The following is a 19,842-nucleotide window of genomic DNA, read 5'->3' as shown; positions in this document are numbered from 1 at the left end:
CATTTTCCCTCTGTTCCATAGGGAATTTATTTTCTCGTTAACTTAAGCAGTCTTGCATTTTTTAAATAGAAATTCGACAGTGTTCAATTTAATAGCGTTTATTTTTTAAATAACACTGTATCAATGCTACACACACAAAGATGAAATGCAAGCTTATAACTGCAGCATTAAGTACAACTGATTCAAAAGAGATATTTAAACAAAAATACAGCATAACTTCAGCATCAAATAGATCTTCTGCTCTACTGTACAGGCTATAGCAGCTGAAACACGGGCAGAGTGATTATTGCTGGACAGTTGTTTAACACTGAATTAAAATACAGCACTGCCTCACCTATTAAATGCCATAACAAAGCCTGGCCCTTTAAGGAAAATAAATTAGATAGTGGTTACAGTGACAATGGTACTTTAGTTGCACACAGAAAAAAAAACAATTTACAAGCATCATGAGGGAGGGCTTGTTTGGTTATTTGCTTATTTTTAAGTCCAAGAAAGCTTGTTTTAATTTGAATTCAAAGCTTCCAAAGTTTGTTTTACTAAAAGTATTTTTCAATACTGAAAAAAAACCACAGCAACCTTTGAAATTAATAACAAAACAACTATAAAACTCAGATAATGTCTACACAAATGTAGCAGAAAATGCTGGAAATCATGTTGTGTTAAGACAGTGGAGAGTGGCGATGCTATAGAATGAAGCCCATCATGCTGTTGTTACATCTGAGTGAATGAGCAGAACTGCCCCTGAGTTGTTTTATTAAGATTTCTGCTTTCCCAAATTAATCGGCTGCAACCCACTCCCAACCCCACACAACACAGAGGGCGTTTTACACAAGCATCTAGGTCTGGATCTCCGATTGTCTCGCTCCTAAAAGGGGGGTACATCCTCACATCCCTCGATTCCCACTTTCATCTTTGTGTGCCAGTGCCGCTCCTGCAGCCTCTAGTGACCTGGAGAGAAAGAGCACCATCCCTCCTGATCCCCTCCCCCTCTCCCCCCTTCCTTCCTCTCGGTCAGTCCCGCTCGGCCAAGGACCCCTCCCTCACTCCAGCTTGCTCAGGAAGTCCAGCAGCGCCTGGTGGAACTCCCTGGGCCGGTCCAGGTAGCAGGCGTGTCGTGCCCCGGCCAGCTGCACCACGGAGTGATGGGGCAGCTGCCTCAGGCTCTTCAAGGACTGGGCTCCCAGGCCGGTGTCCTGCTCTCCATACACTATCAGAGTCGGGGTCTGGTTTGGGGGGGGGGGGGGCAAAGACAGAAAGGAGAGTCAGTGCGGTTTTTCCGCTCCTGGACGGAGGCGATGCCGATTGACCGGAAGATGCCCGATTTGGACATTGCAGCATCCGTCTCTAAAAACAAGCCAAGCTACTCTGCCTCGATAACTCTTCCTCCTATTGCATCTAACGTTATGGAAATGCTCATTAGAATTCAACTTAATGCGTGGCAGTACCATTCAAGGGCTGATGCAACATGGATTCAGAAAAAGACGACCCTGACTAATGACTAATTTACTAATTGAGGAAAAGACAGACTTCTTGATGAGGTTACGGAAGATTATGGAATTGCAAGTGGCGAACGTTTAGTGCAATGCACATTATCGGACTGAAAGCTAGTTAACGGAAAAAGTCACAGAGATACAGATAAAGCTGAAAACTCAAATTGGGTCAAACTTAACTCTAAACTCTCCGTTATCAAAACTCCGCAATATCCAAGCAAGGATCCAAATCGCCACTCTTGTTCTCGACTTTTCTTCTGTCACAGTCCTGAAAAGTCATCGTGAAGGACTGAGTAGTCAGCTTCACAGTATTGCACTGCACAGCACTCTGAAATCCGCCAAACGGGTCTAATGTCCGATGGCAGGCATCATGGACTGAATTATCAGTTGAGTGCTGAAAATCTCGCCAACTTTAAATTCCACCAACTCTTGTGAAATCTGCGGCGCTCCTGCGCGGAATTTTTTAAGGAGCTGCGAAACACGGATTCATCACCCTTGTACAGCGAAAACATTTAACTCCCGTGCGCCACCTAGTGTCCACAACTCGCAACTACTACTACTTAACCCCCGTTTCAATTCCCTGCTTTGCCACACAAATTGCAAAATCCTATTCTCACTACCCAAATCAACACTGAACATATTTTAATAGATTTGCATAGATTTACAGCCGAAAGACATGCGTGGGAAGCCCTTAGCAGTACCTGGATGCTCTGATACTGCTCTGCAGTGTAACTCTTGGTGTCCACAGGTGCAATGGGGACGAAGCCCTTGATCCGCGAGCTGTGCAGCATCAGGAAGGGGAGCGAGTATCGGCCGCTCATGGAGGGGCTGACCACAACGGGGGCCTTCAGGCCCGAGGAGTCCAGGAAGCGAAGCAGCAGGTCTGCCCGGTTCTGATCCGTCTTTATGGCATCGGAGTCCGGAGAGCTACCAAAACCTGCCAGGGGAAAGACCGCGCACTTATCCGGGGGTTTCCCACTGCAGTCTCGGCGTGCACAGACCGTGAGACTGCGCTCCCTCCACATCTCGAGGCACAGGAGCAGTGCTGCCTGAGCCTGAACAGAATAATAATTCCTCACGCTTGTATTGCGCTTTTGTGGACACTGCACTCAGAGCGCTTTACAGATCATGGGGATCCCCTCCACCCCCACCAGTGTGCAGCCCCACCTGGATGATGTGACGGCAGCCAGAGTGCGCCAGTACGCTGCCCACACACCTGCTCTCAGTGGAGAGGAGGGCAGAGGAAGCCAGTTTATTAGGAGGCCATAATTGGGACAGGCCAAGGGGAAATCTGACCAGGACGCCGGGGTTATACCCCTACTCTTTCTGAGAAACGAAAATGGGATTTTGTAATGACCACAGAGAGTCAGGACCTCAGTTTTACACCTCATCCGAAAGACGGCGTCTTTTTGACACTGAAGTGTCCCCGTCACTATACTGGGGCATTAAGACTCACACAGACTGCAGGGTGAGCGCCCCCTACTGGCCACGCTAACACCTCTTCCAAAAAAAAAACAAGTAGTGTTTTCCCCCTTTTTCCATATATGACAAGAAAAACAACAACAGTGTGTGTAAGGCCGAGTCAAAAGGTCAAGACAGTGACTGTGCACGGGAAAGGTTTTTCTGTTTGCACCCAAGACCACTGTCTTAGGTGCAAACTAAAGCCTGTGATTCTTCACACCCATTCAACCAGAGAGAAATGAAACAGATTGCAGGATGCCAAATGGCATCTTCCTGTCCTGTTTGACTTCTGACACTGCCCCTTTGATATGTTAAAGTCATGCCTACTTTTAATGTATAAAAAGGAAAGTGTAACTTCAGTCCAGTGAGCGTGTCTTACTGAGTGCTAGGGGAAACCCTTTCTCTGTGATATGCTCCCCTTCAGCTGATTGAATTAAAGATCTCTGTTGACACTCTCCTAACCTGAGTGAAGACTGAGTTTTCTTCGAAAAGCGATACAGCTGTATTTTTCAGAAACTGGCACAACAGAGGGGAGAAACGAAATGACACGCTGAGCTCTTACCGGGCAGGTCCAGGGCCACAGCCTGGTAGCCGTTTGTCGCCAGGAGCGTCAGGGTACCGAGGTCCAACCAGTTCTTGGAGGTGAATGACTGACCGTGCAGCAGAACAACCTGCAGTCTAGACAAGAGGCAGACAAGCTGCACTGGGCGAAAAACACCAGAGGGCAAGACAGTTCTCTACACTCCTTCAAATCCAGACTCAACTTCAGAAAAGCCTTTACTTAACTGGTTCCATTTTTCACCCCTCTGCTTTTCTTAGTACCACCATCCACGGTCTCCTCTCTATATTGTAATTGTGTTTTATCTTGTGTATTCTTCTTATTTATTGTTGTTGTCATCCTGTAAAGCGCTTTGAGAAGCCACCTTTAAAGGCGCTATATAAAATAAAGTTTATTATTATTATTTAGCCCCCCATTAAACACCCGCCTTATACCTTATGTACCTCACGTAATACTCCAGGACACATAAGCTGCACTTTAAATAAATAAGCCGCTCTTTTTTTCCCCCAAATTTCAGGGTAGTACAAATTAGCCTGCGGCCTACATTCAAATACAAGTAAAAAAACAAACAAACTGGAAGATAGTGGTTGCTGACATATTTATCACCAGAGTGATGAACTGTCACTGAGTACCATAACAACCACATTTTTGCCAGGTTCCGGAGCGTGCTGCTGCTATAGAGTGACTAAAACTCCTATTCACTTTCAGCGAATCCAAAATGAACAAGAGATCACAGCACACTTTTGCAGTCAAGAAGGAGGGGATCCTGTGTGCAGAGGAGCATGGGAAACTGTCAGGCTGTAAGGCAGTTTGGAGGGGACGGATGGTGCTTAAGGAGATGGAGAGGGGGGAAGGAACAGGTCTCTGTGAGCTTGAAATGGGAAGCAAGAGGAGTTTTAGAGGACAAAAGCATGGCGTTGATCCAAACATCACGTGCATTTTGTCTTTTAAACTCCTCTCCATTTTCCTTTATTTAGTTAAAACGGGGAGAACCGTTTTTTCACGTCAGCCTTTTTTTCCAGCTTCCACAGACCGGATTTCTGGACGCGGCTTATATCCGGGGCAACACAGCAGAGCATCTCCTCTCCGGCCTCACACTACTGGGCCACAGCAGACACAACCGGGACCGGGATGTCCCCAGTCTCCGCCACCCACCTGCCCTGCGCCCGTGTCCCTCCCGCATCGCCAGGCAGCGCCACCCTGAAGTACAGCGGCGGGTCCCCGGGCAGGCGCTCCGAACGGACCGTGATGTTGGGCGCCGCGGGCGCCGGGGTGGCGCCGGCGAGGCCCATCTTCTGCACATCGAGGGAGGGCTCCATGCTGCCCTGGCGAATGGCCGGCAGCAGCAGGTACAGGAGCAGGGTGGCCAGCAGCACCAGGCCCAGAACCGCCAGCCGGTTCCGCAGGAAGTTCATCCCCGGCGTCCCTGTGTCGTCTGGAGAACGGAGGAGGAGGAGGAGGAGGAGATGGGGGGAGGAGAGGAGTGAAACGCTCTTTCGGCGAAGCCGGATGGACACGCGGCGCTCCGAGAAAAGAGAGGTCTGCAGTGGTCTGCCGCCTCACGTGCAAGCGACCGATGCTCGGATGGAACCCATCTGAAAAAATGCAATTTTTTTTTGTGAAAGGCGTTTCAGAACAGGTTACTGGGAAGGGCCTCGGGGAACCCGCATGGCGCCAGCGTGCACTCCGAAGCCCAGCGTGAGAAGGTTTTCACACTTTTCCTCGTCTGACATCAGTCTTCAGGCCACCTTGTCACGGAGTACGTAGTGAAACACTAAGTCTCAACACGGAAAACGTGGCAGGAGCCGTGAGAGTCTTAATAAAGTAAGACAAGAGCGCACTGCTAACATTTAAACTTGGGAAGAATGCTGAGCAAACCGCCCAAGTTCCCGACCTGCTATGCAGCCCTCATCTTAAAAACGACCTTGCAGGCTCTGTCTCCCGAATACAGTTCAAGCCAGAGCTGCAGAATGAACCCCATTTCTTACATAAAGCTGAGACTTCCTGGTGACACGCACTGTTATTCAACTTGACAAAGATGCGTCTGCAATTCAGCCTGACAAATACGGGAAACTGTAACGTTCAGATGATAACCCCAAATCAACTCCAGAGTTAGGGGGGAAATCACACTAGTGGCAACGCGTTTTAAAACTATAAAACAAAATATCCATGACATCAATTATTCACAAAATGTAAGCTAGTGGCGAACATATTTTAAATGAGACATTAAACCCCCTCGCTCTACGTATGTTCTTGCAATTGGCACGTTAGGACACTTACACACTCTCTCTCGTGGGCGTCTTAACGCTGTTAGAAGAGAACAAAAAAACTACGCAGTCCTTCAGAAATTAAGTTGGCGCTGTTTTCGTTAAACACCATACGTTAAAATATAACGAAATACCGACCAGCTTTGACACAATGTAAATAGAAACGTAATGCAATTACTAAACATAATGATATCGCACGTCAGGTGCCTTGGTCTTATTTGTAAACTTACGTCAAGACTCGAGACACCTAGGTCTTCCGGTTCAGCGACTTCCGTCCACGCTCTCGCGGGGAGCTAGGGGATTGTGGGATATGGCAGGTTCCGGTCTGCCCCCTCTTCACTACTTCACTGCTAACACAATGGAAAAATAAAAATAAATAACAATGGAAAAGTTTTAAACGATTTATTATTCAGTCTCGGGAACTACTACACCTTCGGCAAAAAAAGTAAATACACGCTTGCGAGAACCAAAAAAAATGCATCCACCGTTGTAATAATGACATGATGTCCTCCAATAACAGATTTTTTCCAACTTTTATTGAATATCAAATAGTACAAAGGAGAAAACGAATCCAAAAAAGATAAGTGAACAAAAAGCACAGAACAATACGCAGGCAGAGGTGATTACAAATCTGGAAACAATACGTTAAAAAATTACATACACCAGCAGTGTTTTTTTTTGTTTTTGCCTCGTTATTGCCAACGGACTTTTTGTTGTTGTGGTTAGGCTGTATAACGCACAGGAAATCCCATATCCCACAACTCCCTGCGAGAGCACAGCACACACGATAACCTGATTTATGCAACAATTCTTTTTTTTTTAATAGGTTTTTATTTAAACACCAGACATCCAAAAAAAAGAGCCAGAATATTAAAATATATACAGAAATAATCACTTCACAGCCAGAGGAATTCACAATTGTAAAAACTAAAAATGATACTTTTTACATATTTTCACAGAGGCATATTATATAAATATGTTCAGTTTCGTGTTGATATTAGTTTGCTTTAAGGTGAAGAATTATTGTATGAAATATATATATATATATCGATTTATGCGTTATATAGGTTTTCCCTGAAACCGATTAAATTGAGATTGACGTTCGAACGACAAGTGGGCAAACCTACAATTAATCAGGCTCTTATTCGCTTTCGTTTTTCATACCAAAGTAGGTTAATAGCCACTAACGAAGACTTCAGACCAGCGGACATGAGAGGGGGCTGTGACGAGATGTCACAACAGGACAGATCAATGGTAATATCAAGTTTACCCACGCACGCCAGTTTACTGCCATCACCTACTACAGCGCATCTGGCAAAAAAAACTCAGTTTCCCATAAGCCTCTGCCTTCCCCAACGCCCCTCAGAGCGCATGCGCGCTTGACGCTCCTTGATGTGTTGGTGACGGTGGCAGAGGCCAGGTAGTACTGGGAGTGTCTGGGGAGTTTTCATTTCAGCGAGAAATACCTGAGATTAGCGGCGCCTGAAAGTCCGAATCAAGTGAAAAAAGAAATAAAACCCGTAATCTTCGCAAAACAATCACTAGCTGTGCTGTTTTAAAGAGGGGGGGGAGGGTGGTGGAGGGGTCATGACACTTTCGTTTTCATTATCGGGGCCTGTCGAGACAGGAGAGTCCTCGGGCAAGCCTGTGGATTGAGGCCGGGCTGGAGCAGAGGGAGGGCGGCGGAAAGGATCGCCGGAGAGCGCACAGCCCCGCTGCGGGGTGGGAGTCCGTACCGTAAACAAAACAGGAGGTAACGCCGCTGTCTTGAGATAATAGGACGTCGAAATACGACGACGGGACGTGCGGGGGTCGCGGTTCGTGCCTGCAACCGATTCAGAGACCCCTGAACCAGTACGGGGGTAGGTGTGGAGTTTTGTTTTGGGGGCTCAGATCGCTTTTGTGGTGGTGCACGCGTGACCCCGCTCAGCTGCTCTGCCGCCTCACCGGGGCGCGTAATGAGTTCTGGTGGCGTGAGCGATTTTCTTAAATGGAAAGAAAAGTTGCCACTGGAACAGCTCGGACGACGAAGGCAGGCATCTGGTGAGAGCCGGGGGTGAAGACTGCATCTCTGTTATGTAATGATCGGCATCAGATGAGTGCGAACAGTGGCCTAGGAAGACAAGGGCCTGAGTTTTTTCCAACCCTATTGCTTCATAACGATTTTTTTTTCCCCTTGACTGTAAGGAACTTAGACTTGTTGACCTCCCCGGTGTACACTGCTTGTGTAAACAGCTGCACCCGTCCTCTGGGCTACTTTTACAAGTGTTCAGGGACTAGAGCTGAGGTCTGTCAGTGAGGCATTTTCACAGTGACACGAGTGTTAAGGAGGGCACTCCCTGCCTGGGCGTCTGCTGTCTGGACGCTGGATGTTGCTCGTCGGTGCAGTGCCTCGATCTACGGGCTCCTGGGTTGTGTTCGTCTTCGCCCGCCTCTGCTGATCCGGCAGGCCGAGCTTTTCCGGGTCTTCGTCCGCGGGGAACCTTTTCGGGCCCGGCGATGAACCGCTACCTGCCCGTGGCCCGCCAGCACTTCCTGGCCGCGCTGGCCAGCACCAGCGTGGTGGTCAAGTCCATCTGCGCCACGGTGCTCCTGCTGTACCTCCTGTCCTGGGCGGTGGACACGGTCTACGTCCTGGGGGTGACCCCGGGCTACCTCTTCCCCCCTAACTTCTGGATCTGGACTCTGGTGACCCACCCCGTCGTGGAGCGGCACGTCTGGGGCGTGGCGGTCAGCCTGGGGACGGTGGTCACTGCCGGCCGGCTGCTGGAGCCCCTGTGGGGGGCGCTGGAGCTGCTCGTCTTCTTCGCCGTGGTCAACGTCTCGGTGGGGCTCCTGGCCGGCTTCTCCTACCTGCTCACCTACGTCGCCACCTTCAACCTGGACTACCTGTTCGAGGTGCGGGTCCACGGCATGCTGGGCTTCCTGGGCGGGGTGCTGGTGGCCCTGAAGCAGACGATGGAGGACTCCACGGTGCTGAGGGTGCCCCAGGTGCGGGTCAAGGTGGCCCCCACGCTGGTCCTGCTGGCCCTGGCCCTGCTGCGGCTCACCACGCTGCTGGCGACGACGGCGCCCCTGGCGGCCTACGGCTACGGCGCCCTGTCGGGCTGGGTCTACCTGCGGTTCTACCAGAAGCACAGCCGCGGCCGGGGGGACATGTCGGACCACTTCGCCTTCGCCTCCTTCTTCCCCGAGATCCTGCAGCCCGCGGTGGGGCTGGTGGCCGGGGTGGTGCACGGCCTGCTGGTGAGGCTGAGGGTGTGCCGCAAGACCGTGAAGCGCTACGATGTGGGGGCCCCCTCCTCCATTACCATCAGCCTGCCGGGCACCGACCCCCAGGACGCCGAGAGGAGGAGGTAGGTGCAAAATCCTGCCGCGCTGCTGCTGGTAAAGCCTCTGTGAGCACAGTAACGCACTGGACACTCTCGGGATTTGTCCTTGAAGGGGTTGGTGGGGAGGCTGCTGTACAAGCTAATGCAATATTCAATTCAATTCAATTTATTTTTATATGGCGCTTTTCACAGCAAGGTTGCCCCGAGGTGCTTAACAGTGCAAGTGACCATACGTTTTGTCAGTACAGAAGACCTGAAGACAACGGAGGAGAGGAACCAAAAACTCCTTAGTAAGGAGAAAAGAAACCTCTAGGGGTCCAAGGTCAACTGGCTGCCCAACCCCTTTGGGCATGCTAACATTATATAATTTTAAAAAAAAGGAAATGAATGAGGGTATTAATCCATCCATCCATCATGTCTTCTGTGTGTCAGTACTCCATGCAGGTCTCTGTAGACCAGTAAATTCCTCCTAAATGATAGCTATATCCATGATGCCCCTCTTGGATCTATGGCAGGATATACCATCCAGCTCAGATGGCGCCCAGCCCGGAAGCCATCCGGACATGTGGGGAGGAGAATGCAATATGATTCGCATCCGGACTTGTGACTGGGAGGTTGCGGGTTCAGCTCCCAGGTGGGACACGCTGCTGTTGTCCCCTTGAGCGGAGCGCCTCACCTGGCTCGTTCCAGTACCGCAGCACCCCGCTGTTTAAAAGTGGGCGCACGTTAGCCACTCTGGACAACCGCGGCGGCAGCCAGATCCGTTAGTTGGGGGCAGTCGTGTCTGAAGCGGTCGTGTGCGGTCAGAAAGAAAATCCTCCTACCAACAGCAGCAAGGCGTGTGTCTTACTGGAAGTCTCACCTACCGCTTGCTCGATATTTTCTGTGAGTGAAGAGCACAGGATGGGATTTGAACCTCTCAAGCCTGTTGACCCTGCGAAACTGTCTGGACGAAAAAAACCTCTGAAAATGGTAGCCTCCCTCCTTGTACATTTTAAGAGTAGTTCCATTTGTTTAGGGAGAAAGAAAAATACTGTTTCTAGCACAGATACATTGGCTAATTAATGGTTCGTGCTGGGATATTGTCTGGCGATCTGCAGACGATGTCGGGATAAAGCCCGAGCCTCAGAATCCTATAATTACATGCAGATGCACAGATAGGGAAGACGCCCTCTCGTGCTCTCTCACTGAGCCACGCTGGGCGGAGATGTGTTAGTTTCCAGCTGGGCTGCTGTGGGTTACCTCTGACATCACCAGTCCAGTCATCCTAACCTGCACACCGCTGTCTGCTGCAGACTGGGTGAATGTGGGAGTGAAGGTGGGGTATTCTGAGTTAAGACATACAGTCCAAAATCCATTTATACTTATGTTGCGCATAATTCAGTCTCTACCTATAAGTAGCATGCTATCCTGACTTAGGAAATCTGTGACTTGTATGTTACAAACACTAGACCCTTGAAGGGAAGTATGCTGTTCTGTAAATACAGGAATGCAAAGTGCAAACCTGTGCTTTAGGCAGAACGTTTAAATGGAGCTGCTACTGTCCACCCTGCTCGCTGCTGCACATCATCTGTACCGTCTAGAGAGGAGCTTTGCCGATTGAAAATTCCCTGGTTCCAGTTTTTTATGGGCTCAGATGTCCGAGGCTGAAAAAGCCATTTGCGGGAAGTGAAAGAAACAGGATCTTTACTTGGTTATATTTTGATTTTTGCAGGCAGCTGGCCCTGAAGGCCCTGAATGAGCGTCTCAAGAAAGTGGAGGACCAGTCGGCCTGGCCCAGCATGGAGGACGAGGAGGAGGAGGACGAGGGGCGCGTCGACGTGCCTCTCCTCGCAGGGCGAGAGGCCCTGTCCGCAGGGGCTGCCAGCGCGGCGCAGAGCGGCTCGGGACAGGAGTCCAGTATCATCAGCTTTGAGGACGCCCCCTCCAAATCCTAACGCTGAGTGGGCTGAGCCCCGGTCTGAGGGACACCCATTCACATACATGTGACACCGAGTGCCAGGCTGTCGAAAGGACACCTCCACCCCTCTCCCCCTCTCCTGCCCCAGCTCACTAGGGTTTTGGACGACGAACAGGAAAAAAAAAATCAATCTTAAAAAGTGTTTTATTCCTGGAGGTGGGGGATGGTGGGGGGGTGGGGGTACAGCATCAGTTTTATAGAGAGAAAATGTAGTGGTCGGAGGGAATCTCCCCCCCCTTCCCCTTTCTTTCAGCAAAATAGATCTAAATGGAGTTGCGTGGGTCTGCCGGACAGTTTCTCCCGAACTGCTGGGCGCGCTTGCTGGAATTCCGTGGCCAACGTCTGTATTTCGTGTTTCCTTACTAAAGTAGGTTTTCTGCTGAAAGCACTACAGTTTTGCAGTTTGTAGGTCACCCTCTTGTGCTGCCAGTAATTCATGGTTGCGTCCTATTTGTAAGCTTTTTTTTTTCCCCTCACGAAGAGCGTTACAAACTTTAGGATTGCCTGCAGACACTTTCTGTACCTATTTTTGTTTAATTGCTTAGAAATCTATTTGTACTTCAATAAATCTTTGATCTTGTGACATATAATATACTTTATCATTGAGGTACCCGCTTATTCAGAGGTTTCCAATATTAAAACACATTCCACTCATTCATTTCTAAGGGTCCTCTTGGGTGTTTTGTAGCCGATTTTGTTCAAACAGAATAAGTACTTTAACAAATATTTTTCATTTCTCTTGTGTGGAGAAAAACTCAATCAGTGGTGCTTGATTTAAAGCAATTGGAGCATTTTTCTGAATTAAACCAGACTGCAGAGTTTTTCTATGAGTCTGATTAGTGCTCATCTATCATACCTGAGGTGTGTAAATTACTGCAGTGACGAAGGATGAATCTGCAGTGTCAAATAGGGTAATTTCCTGCAAGGTCAACACTTTTTTTCAGAGAAATTCAAATTTCAGTACAACCTAGAATTTATAACGCTAGAAATAATCATATTCTCTCTTTACATACAGATTGAAAAAGGCAAATATAGAAAGTGATGTATAATTTGTCCAGTTGCTGGAATTGTTGTGGGGAACTGTATATGTATATTGGTTAAAACTCACACTTCAAAACACCAGAGGGAAAATGTTCTCTTTCCAAGACCAAGATTTTGCAGAAACAATGTGTTTTGATAATTTGCTGTTGCAAAGATACCTTTTCTGAATTAAGTTTTTTTTTTCCATAATGTGGAATAAAGGACTCCTGTATCATTAAACTCTCCTGACCTTGGGGTGGCTACATTTTAAAAACCGAGCCTCAGATCCTCAGTGTCTTTATACCACTGGCATACACTGGAAGAGAATAACAAAGATTAAATGGTATAATGGTGATAGTATCTGCAGGGCGGATCGGTCGCTTAAAAAAAGAAAAATGATCAATCTGACCTGTGTTCAGCTTAACAACCTAAAAAAGCATAAACAAAAAAGAACTTGCCTGTTATTAAAGTTTTGTCAATCCGTTTTGGACAGATCCTACCCAAAGAAACATTTTAATCATCATAGAACCAATTTCAACATTGAAAAAAATTGATTGATATAGGCCAGAATATTATCAGAAACAATTTTCAAGGAAACTTCCTTAACAGCAATACAAAAAAAAATAAAGCTCACTTGTCACTGGTGTTGGATCCTGAGTTCAATACCATTCCCTAATCCCTGTAATTTAATAAAATGAAGTTAACACTCTGACTCATGCTTGTGTTACAGCTGATAGATTGCAGACAGTCTGTCCTCTCTGTAAATTTAAGGTATTTTCATAATCGAGACCCTGGATAGGAGGGAGGGAGCATTTCTAAATTTCTGATTTGGGAAAAATAGATTTGATTGCTCTTTATATCACTGCAGTAATACTTAATGGCCACCAGTTGTCAGTGTAACCCCTGTAGCTGAAGGAACCCTTAAGGTCTTGGGTGTTTTAGAGGTGGTAATGCGCAGTTGATAGACAAGACTTTTGAGCTCTCCCTGGATTTGGTCTTCGCAGTATTATATCTGGCGACGCAGATAGTAAAACAGTAACTCCTGCTCTTATCTGAAGTGCTAGAGAAACATAACTTGGAACAGGAAGGAGAGTAGAGCATTCCAAAATAGACACAATTAACAAAGCAACAATAATAAACTGTGGCTCAAAAGGAAATATCCTGATATCTGGACACATGATATCCGGAACCTTTTTTTCCCTAACATACACCATGCTGTGTAAACCTCATAAACACTAACCCTGATCTCAAAAAATAAAAGGCACAGACTTTATATAGTGAGAATTAATTTGTCTTCAGCCAAACTAGCATCGAGGAAAATAAGCATCTAGGAAAAAAAAATGAGTTTTGGAGTTGGGGTCAGAAGTCGGACCATTTCTATCAGTTACCGTAAGCTAGCTGATGCATCTGCCTCACAAATCAGGCTTCTGCAGGAAGCTCTGAAAAACCACAGGGGCTGAGATACGAGCCTCAGAAAGCTTGTGTGACAGGAAACCAGCTCATGGTGCTCACAAGTGCTCAGAACATTACTTGTCTTGTTGTGCAGCTCAATCCTTCTGAAGCAGGCGGGCATGGACATCATCTTGGTTTTTGTAACCACCAAAATGAACTTACCTACCAGAAGGTTAAAGGATTTAAACATCTGGTGAAGCACCATAAAGTGTTAATACGTTTCCAGCAACGTGGAACACATACTGCTTCAGACAGAAGACAGTTTTTCACTTTAGAATTCACTGATGTTGGGTGGGGCAGCTTTGGGAATTTCTTGTGCACGAGGATATACCTTCCATAGTATTGCTAGTAGTCTATATAATAGTTACATAAAGCACAAAAAGGACATTTTGTAGACTAGACAGATTAAACGTGTCTGTATTAGGCAGGATAATGTAAGCAGACAGCATTTCCTCAAACCCAAGGAATTCACGTATATGAACAATAAAACACATTTCAGCACAGTGCATGCACACAATTCAAATCCGTATTTTTTATTTTTAAATTTACCGGAAAAACAGAATAAAAAAATCTAAAATTTCTTATCGCCCACTTTCTCGTGTTTGGCATCACAGGCATTTTAATCAGCATTAAACCGGGAGCCGGAAGTCCCAATCACAACGTTGATGACCTTCTCCCTTCATATTCCAAGACAGGAACTAAATGCTTCTCAGCAATAACATCAAGTCCTGAGTGGACCTGCTGACACAGAGACATCCAAAATCCAGCACAGCAGGCATGGACTGCATGGATGTTCCAAAGACCAGGCATAGATAGCACAATAATAACCATAACTGTGGCCAATTATGTAAATAACCTCCTACATTATGTCATTAAAAAAATAACCCCAATACCAAAACTAGAATTGCAATCCTGGAAGACTATCATTAGGAGTACCCGTGTTCCAAAACACAGTCATGACAAGAAAAAATGTAATCTGCTATTTCTAAGCAATACTATCGGCAACAGCAACGTGGTATCAGATCTTGGCACTGGAGACCGCAGTTTGTAACTTACACTTGAACCTTCTAACCTTTGTTTGATAAAAGTCCATCATCTAGCTGCATCAGCCACACATGGCTTCATTATTTCATCTACACCAGTGTGACTTGACTGGTGTGCAAGGTTTTCCTGAAATCCATAATCAGAATAACCATGAGATTTTCATTATAGTGACCTTTTTTTCCCCAATTTTAACTGCCAAAGATGGGCATTCTGGAATATATTTTTAATATAATAAAAGGCATTAAAATCTCAGAAAATGAATTTTAAACAAAGAACACACCCACAGAAAATGCCACAGGCAAATAAATCATCGCTTGTTCTTGTCTTTTTTACTGTCCAGTATGGAATCAACCTCTGCTTGCTGCTATGCGAACAATACCACTGTAGGAGTGGCAGGAATGATGAATTTCACGATGTTGAATTGATGAACACATCAGCGAGGTATATGGATTTCTGTCCATACTTCTTGTGATCCATCCGCAACGTCCATTCCAACTTCAAAACCTGTTCGGTCACCCATTTGCAAAAAAAACTCCTTACTTACACAACTCAAAAAAAATCCAAAACGACTCATGTTAAACTCCACCAAGATGCATTTTTTTGAAACATTGGGTTTTAACAACCTACCAGATTAAAGGAACAAGTAATAGGTTTATTCCCTGCTGGAAAGAGAAGAAAACACACCCGAAGAAGGCCCCACAGCCAAAACGTTGCGTTTCCTTTCTTCTCTTCTCAGCCTGGAATAAACCTGTCACTTCTTCCTTTGCAGCCTGCGCCTGCTGACGCAGCTCCCCACCTGAACTACCAGATGGAACAACATGTGGAATTCCACCTGGAAGGGTTTCTCAGACAGACAGGATGGAGGGCGTGTTAAGGTTGGAACCGTTTCTTGGCCACGTAGGAGCTGGTGACCTGGTTCATGATGACCAGTGCGCAGAGGGCTGGGCAGAGGGAGGCTAGGTACCAGCCCAGGCTGTGCACAGCCGTCGTGAACCACAGAGAGCACATGCCAAGCAGGAGGCTGGTGCAGCCCAGCAGGTAGACCACCAGCCCCGAGGTCGCGTGGTAGCGCTTCAGCTTGGCCAGGGACCAGGCCTTGACCAGCTTGGGGTACAGCAAGGAGACCCCACCCAGGGACTGCGCCGCAGCGCACAGGACGGCGGACAGGCCGATCAGGCCGTGCCAGGTGGTGAAATGCAGCTTGTTGTTGAGATACTTGTTGTAGAAGACAGCCGCCAGCCCCAGAACGGCACCAGCGGCAGCCAGGCTCTGCAGTATCCAGTGGTAGCGACCTTTGACCTTGTGGGAAAACCGCTGCAGAGGGGAGCAGTCCGGAGAGAAGAGGAGCAGGGCCTCCGTCATGAGGAAGGAGAACTGGGGGAGGGCAGGAAGGGAAGAGGAATACAAAAAAAGGTTCAGGAAGAAAATAAAGGATGCGTCTGGTCTCTAACTAACAGGGGTTGCTGTGCATTAGCATTGCAGCCACAGTCTCCATGCCTTATTCCTGATCTACTGGAATAAAATTTGTACACTTAAAATCAGAACCCTATACCCTAATTATGCAATTTGCCTAATTAGTTACACGATATAAAATGCAGAGCATGCTAGGCGGAGCTCCTTTTATTCGGAATTACATTCCTCTCCTACTTAATTTACTTCTCCTGCTGTTCTCCCTTGGCTGTCCTCATCGCGTGGAGGGAGCAGTCCGTCCCACATCTCGGAGTTGGGATACCAAACAGCAGGACCCGAGGAAGCGCCGTTTCTGGGGCGACGCCCGAAAGGAACGGAAAAGACGCCAGGAAGGAAGTCCTACTTACGGAGAGGGTCATCAGGAAGGGGTGCCAAGAAAACAAGCCTGAAACACAATGAAAGGGGACACGGGTTCGAGGCTGCAGCAGTCGCAGGCGTGCCTTCTGTCCTGCTCAGCTCCCGAGACTGCAGCATGCTGTCAGACGCTTTCAAAGACCACGGGCTACTGCGAAAGACCCTCCCTGGAGCACCATGGAATCTGCGGTGAGCTGGTCCAGCCACAGTGGTTATCACTGCTGCCTCACAGCGCTGGGGCCCTGGGTTCAATCCCGGACCTGGGGGTGCTGTCTGCGTGGAGTCTACATGTTCTCCCCACGTATCTATGGGTTTTCCCCTGGGAGATCTGGTTTCCTCCCACAGCCTGCTGGTGTGTTAACTGGCCCTGGTGCGAGCGTGTGCTTGTGTGTGCCCTGCGACGGGCTGGTGTCCCACCCAGAGTGTACCCCGCCTTGCGCCCACTGGTTCCCAGAACAAGGAACCAGAGGGCTGCTCCCTAATCCAGCGGCGGCCCCGAAAGGGGGAGGAGGAGGAGGTACTCACTGGTCCCGGGCCGGGCCAGCACCGTGATGAAGACCGTGAACGCCGCGCCCAGGAGGTGGGCCAGGACTCCGGCGGCTCTCCTCAGGTGCCGGTACGCCCGGGGCTCCGGCTCCACTCCCTGCGCCATCCTCGCGGGTCTCCAGCCAGACTGCCTCGGGTTCGAGACACGGGGCGGGGCGAGGTCAGGGCCAGTCCCATCCAGGGCTGCCGTCGCTGGGCTCCCCGAAACGCTCCGGCTCCGGCTCGGGGCTGCACGGGTGCCGGGAAGGGAGAAAAGAGAAGGGCAGGGATTTAACAGGGGGAGGAGATCACAACGCACGCTGGCGCCGCCGCCTAGGACACGTTGTACAAGCAAAAACAACTGCTTTTTCAAAGAGGTCAGTTTAATGAGTTACCTTGATTTCCCCCGGAGATACAGAGCGACAGGGAAGGCACCCAGCAACAACACTGCGTAGTTTTCCGCTGGGACTTTTTTTTTTTGTTTGTTTACCTATCAAAATAAACTTTATTTCACAAAGGAACAAGTAATAGGTTTATTCCATGCTGAAAAAAAGAAGAAAGAGAACACAACGTTTCGGCCGTGGAGCCTTCTTCAGGTGTAAGGTGTGAGCCGTGAGCCCTGAAGAAGGCTCCACAGCTGAAACGTTGTGTTCTCTTTCTTCTTTTTTTCAGCAGGGAATAAACCTACTACTTGTTCCTTTCCAGCCTACGCCTGCTGACGCAGCTCCCCACCTTTACTTCACAAAGACGCTTCACAGTCAGCACGCACTCTTAAAAAAACATATTAAACTTGCATCCGTTGAAAACCTTCTCAATCAGCGATTCTCCTTGATCAATCAGGGCGAGTGCATGAGGGGGCTGGATTTGCACGATAAGAGAGTCCCTCCAAGCCCCACTCCTTTCCCCTGTCCCGGCTCTGACACTGCGGTCATCCGGACCTCAGGGATTTGTTAAACTGAATCATTTTGATATTATTTTAGATTTTGTTAGATCCGATTTGGATAGAGGATATGTTTTTATTGTTAATCTGTAAATTATTTGGGCTAAATACTTCATCCACGAAAGTAAATGGTCTAACACTGCTCCCTCTATTCGTGTTTTTAAAGTTGAATTCCTTTTTTTAATTTAAATCCTATCAGAAATTTAAAAGAATCGAAAGGCCAGACACACAATGGAAATATGTCAAAAGTATCGTTTTTAGTTCTTACAATGGTGAATTCCTCTGGCTGCGAAGTGTCTTATTTCTGTCTCCCTTTTCGTATTTCTGGTGTATGAATAAAAAAATATATATATATAATTTAAAAAGAAAATGAACAGGGATTTCCTCCTCCTTTGCCGTTGTGACACGCAGCCGAGGACACGAAAGTTTTACAATAATAATAATAATAATAATAATAATAATAATAATTGCTTACACTTATATAGCGCTTTTCTGGACACTCCACTCAAAGCGCTTTACAGGTAATGGGGACTCCCCTCCACCACCACCAATGTGTAACATCCACCTTTACAAGCCCTCCCCAAAAAAACCCTGTTTTCGAAGAGGTCATTTTAATGAGTTACCCTGCTATTCCCCGGAGACAGGGTGAGACGGAGAAGGCTCCCATGCAAGGCTACTCGTTTTCCTCGGGGATATCACACACGCTTGGCAGCTTGGATTACTGGCTTGAAAGTTAAGCTTTTATTTAGGTGGGGAGCTGCGTCAGCATGCGTAGGCTGCAAAGGAACAAGTAACAGGTTTATTCCATGCTGAAAAAAAGAAGAAAGAGAACACAACGTTTCGGCCGTGGAGCCTTCTTCAGGTGTGAGAGAGAATGCACTGGCCTACTGCCCTGTCTCTCTCACACCTGAAGAAGGCTCCACGGCCGAAACGTTGTGTTCTCTTTCTTCTTTTTTTCAGCATGGAATAAAGCTTTAATTTAGCCCGCTGGTGTCAATGCACCAGCTCCACTCCTGAGTGCACAAGGCGGGGAGCCCTAGGATTAGGAGTCCTAATGACGCCCCCCTGTGGTTGCGGCAGCGGTTTCTCAGCCCTGCAGGCGAGCGCAGCTCCAACCGGAGCGGAAGCTGCCCAGCGGAGCCTCTCGAAGCGCCGTGACAATAGCTCTGAAGCGGTAAAATTAAACACAAAAAAACAAAAACAAGCGATGATCGTATCGCTTTAAAAGCCGCCGCTCACCCAGGGCCGAGACTGGCATGGACGCAGAATCAGTACCCGCACACCGGCTGGGTTTAATTTAAAACGGTCTTAAGGTTTTCATGTGTAGATGCTTGAATTAAAAAAAAAAAACGGTACAAGAACCTTACGGTTGAACGGTTAACTTCCTGTTCTTTCCTCGTTCTTAAATTAGGAGCATTAAGTAGAGTAAAGTGCCAGACGCATACCTTACCTGTATCTAACGGGGTGGAAAAGCTTTTATTTTAAGAGTCCCCCCGCAGCGATTACTTTAAAACGAAACATCACCATCACATCGACTGCTGCTGCTGCTGCTTCGCGACTACGGATTGACACAGGAAGTCGCGTCGCTCTCCTCGGCCAGAGTCCACGTCAATCACAAGGAAGGACTCCGCCCCCCCGGCGGAGCTCCGCCAATTGAAAGAGAAGACGACACGATTTCCCCACCTCCCCCGGTGTGTTTAGCCCCGCCCCTTCCAACACAGCCGTTCGCCACCCACGTGGCAGGCCTCCTGCTTCCTGTTTCCACACGTGATGCGGTGACCTCATTCGTACACATCGCCTTTCCGGTTCTAGCCCGATTTTGCGAATTCGTTTGAGTTTCGGACGCGCGAATAAGTTTGCCATTGCATGGAATTCAAACGCACACACACATACAATGACAGCGTAACACGCAGGTGTTTCACACCTCCTGACTAGGTGGCGCTCGCTGGTGCGCTGAGGATTATATCC

The 19,842-nt window shown here is 47.9% G+C and overlaps 3 protein-coding genes across 8 annotated transcripts; 1 reads left to right on the top strand and 2 right to left on the bottom strand.

Annotated features, from left to right (window-relative positions):
* Positions 1-82: 82 nt before the first annotated feature.
* Positions 83-6,494, bottom strand: abhd14a (abhydrolase domain containing 14A). Of its 4 annotated transcripts, none has more exons than XM_088916890.1 (6): positions 6,439-6,494; positions 6,008-6,124; positions 4,666-5,105; positions 3,514-3,629; positions 2,192-2,427; positions 83-1,223 (listed from the first exon to the last, which is right to left on the bottom strand). In XM_088916890.1, the coding sequence occupies exons 3-6, from the start codon at positions 4,923-4,925 to the stop codon at positions 1,041-1,043; spliced, it is 795 nt and encodes a 264-aa protein (XP_088773016.1). In that variant the 5' UTR covers positions 4,926-5,105; positions 6,008-6,124; positions 6,439-6,494; the 3' UTR covers positions 83-1,040. The 4 variants fall into 4 exon arrangements, with proteins under 4 accessions (XP_088773016.1, XP_088773018.1, XP_088773015.1 ...); XM_088916892.1 differs by having other exon boundaries at positions 4,666-4,945; XM_088916889.1 differs by lacking the exon at positions 6,439-6,494 and having other exon boundaries at positions 5,791-6,026.
* A 671-nt stretch (positions 6,495-7,165) lies between these two features.
* Positions 7,166-11,734, top strand: tmem115 (transmembrane protein 115). The gene is made up of 2 exons (XM_088916888.1): positions 7,166-9,133; positions 10,824-11,734. The coding sequence occupies exons 1-2, from the start codon at positions 8,277-8,279 to the stop codon at positions 11,044-11,046; spliced, it is 1,080 nt and encodes a 359-aa protein (XP_088773014.1). The 5' UTR covers positions 7,166-8,276; the 3' UTR covers positions 11,047-11,734.
* A 2,315-nt stretch (positions 11,735-14,049) lies between these two features.
* cyb561d2 (cytochrome b561 family, member D2) lies at positions 14,050-19,466 on the bottom strand. 3 transcript variants are annotated; one of them, XM_088916885.1, is made up of 4 exons: positions 19,325-19,466; positions 16,935-17,183; positions 16,403-16,440; positions 14,050-15,959 (listed from the first exon to the last, which is right to left on the bottom strand). In XM_088916885.1, exons 2-4 carry the CDS (start codon positions 17,059-17,061, stop codon positions 15,456-15,458), a joined length of 669 nt encoding a protein of 222 aa, XP_088773011.1. In that variant the 5' UTR covers positions 17,062-17,183; positions 19,325-19,466; the 3' UTR covers positions 14,050-15,455. The 3 variants fall into 3 exon arrangements, with proteins under 3 accessions (XP_088773011.1, XP_088773013.1, XP_088773012.1); XM_088916887.1 differs by lacking the exon at positions 19,325-19,466 and adding an exon at positions 17,330-17,424 and having other exon boundaries at positions 16,242-16,440; XM_088916886.1 differs by lacking the exon at positions 19,325-19,466 and adding an exon at positions 17,330-17,418.
* Between the last annotated feature and the right edge of the window lie 376 nt (positions 19,467-19,842).

Source organism: Atractosteus spatula, chromosome 5 (assembly GCF_055471065.1).
Source record: "Atractosteus spatula isolate fAtrSpa1 chromosome 5, fAtrSpa1.hap1, whole genome shotgun sequence".
In the NCBI taxonomy this organism is placed as follows: domain Eukaryota; kingdom Metazoa; phylum Chordata; class Actinopteri; order Semionotiformes; family Lepisosteidae; genus Atractosteus; species Atractosteus spatula.
The sequence above is the reverse complement of the archived record's forward strand: the minus strand, read 5'-3'. Positions and strand labels throughout refer to the sequence as shown.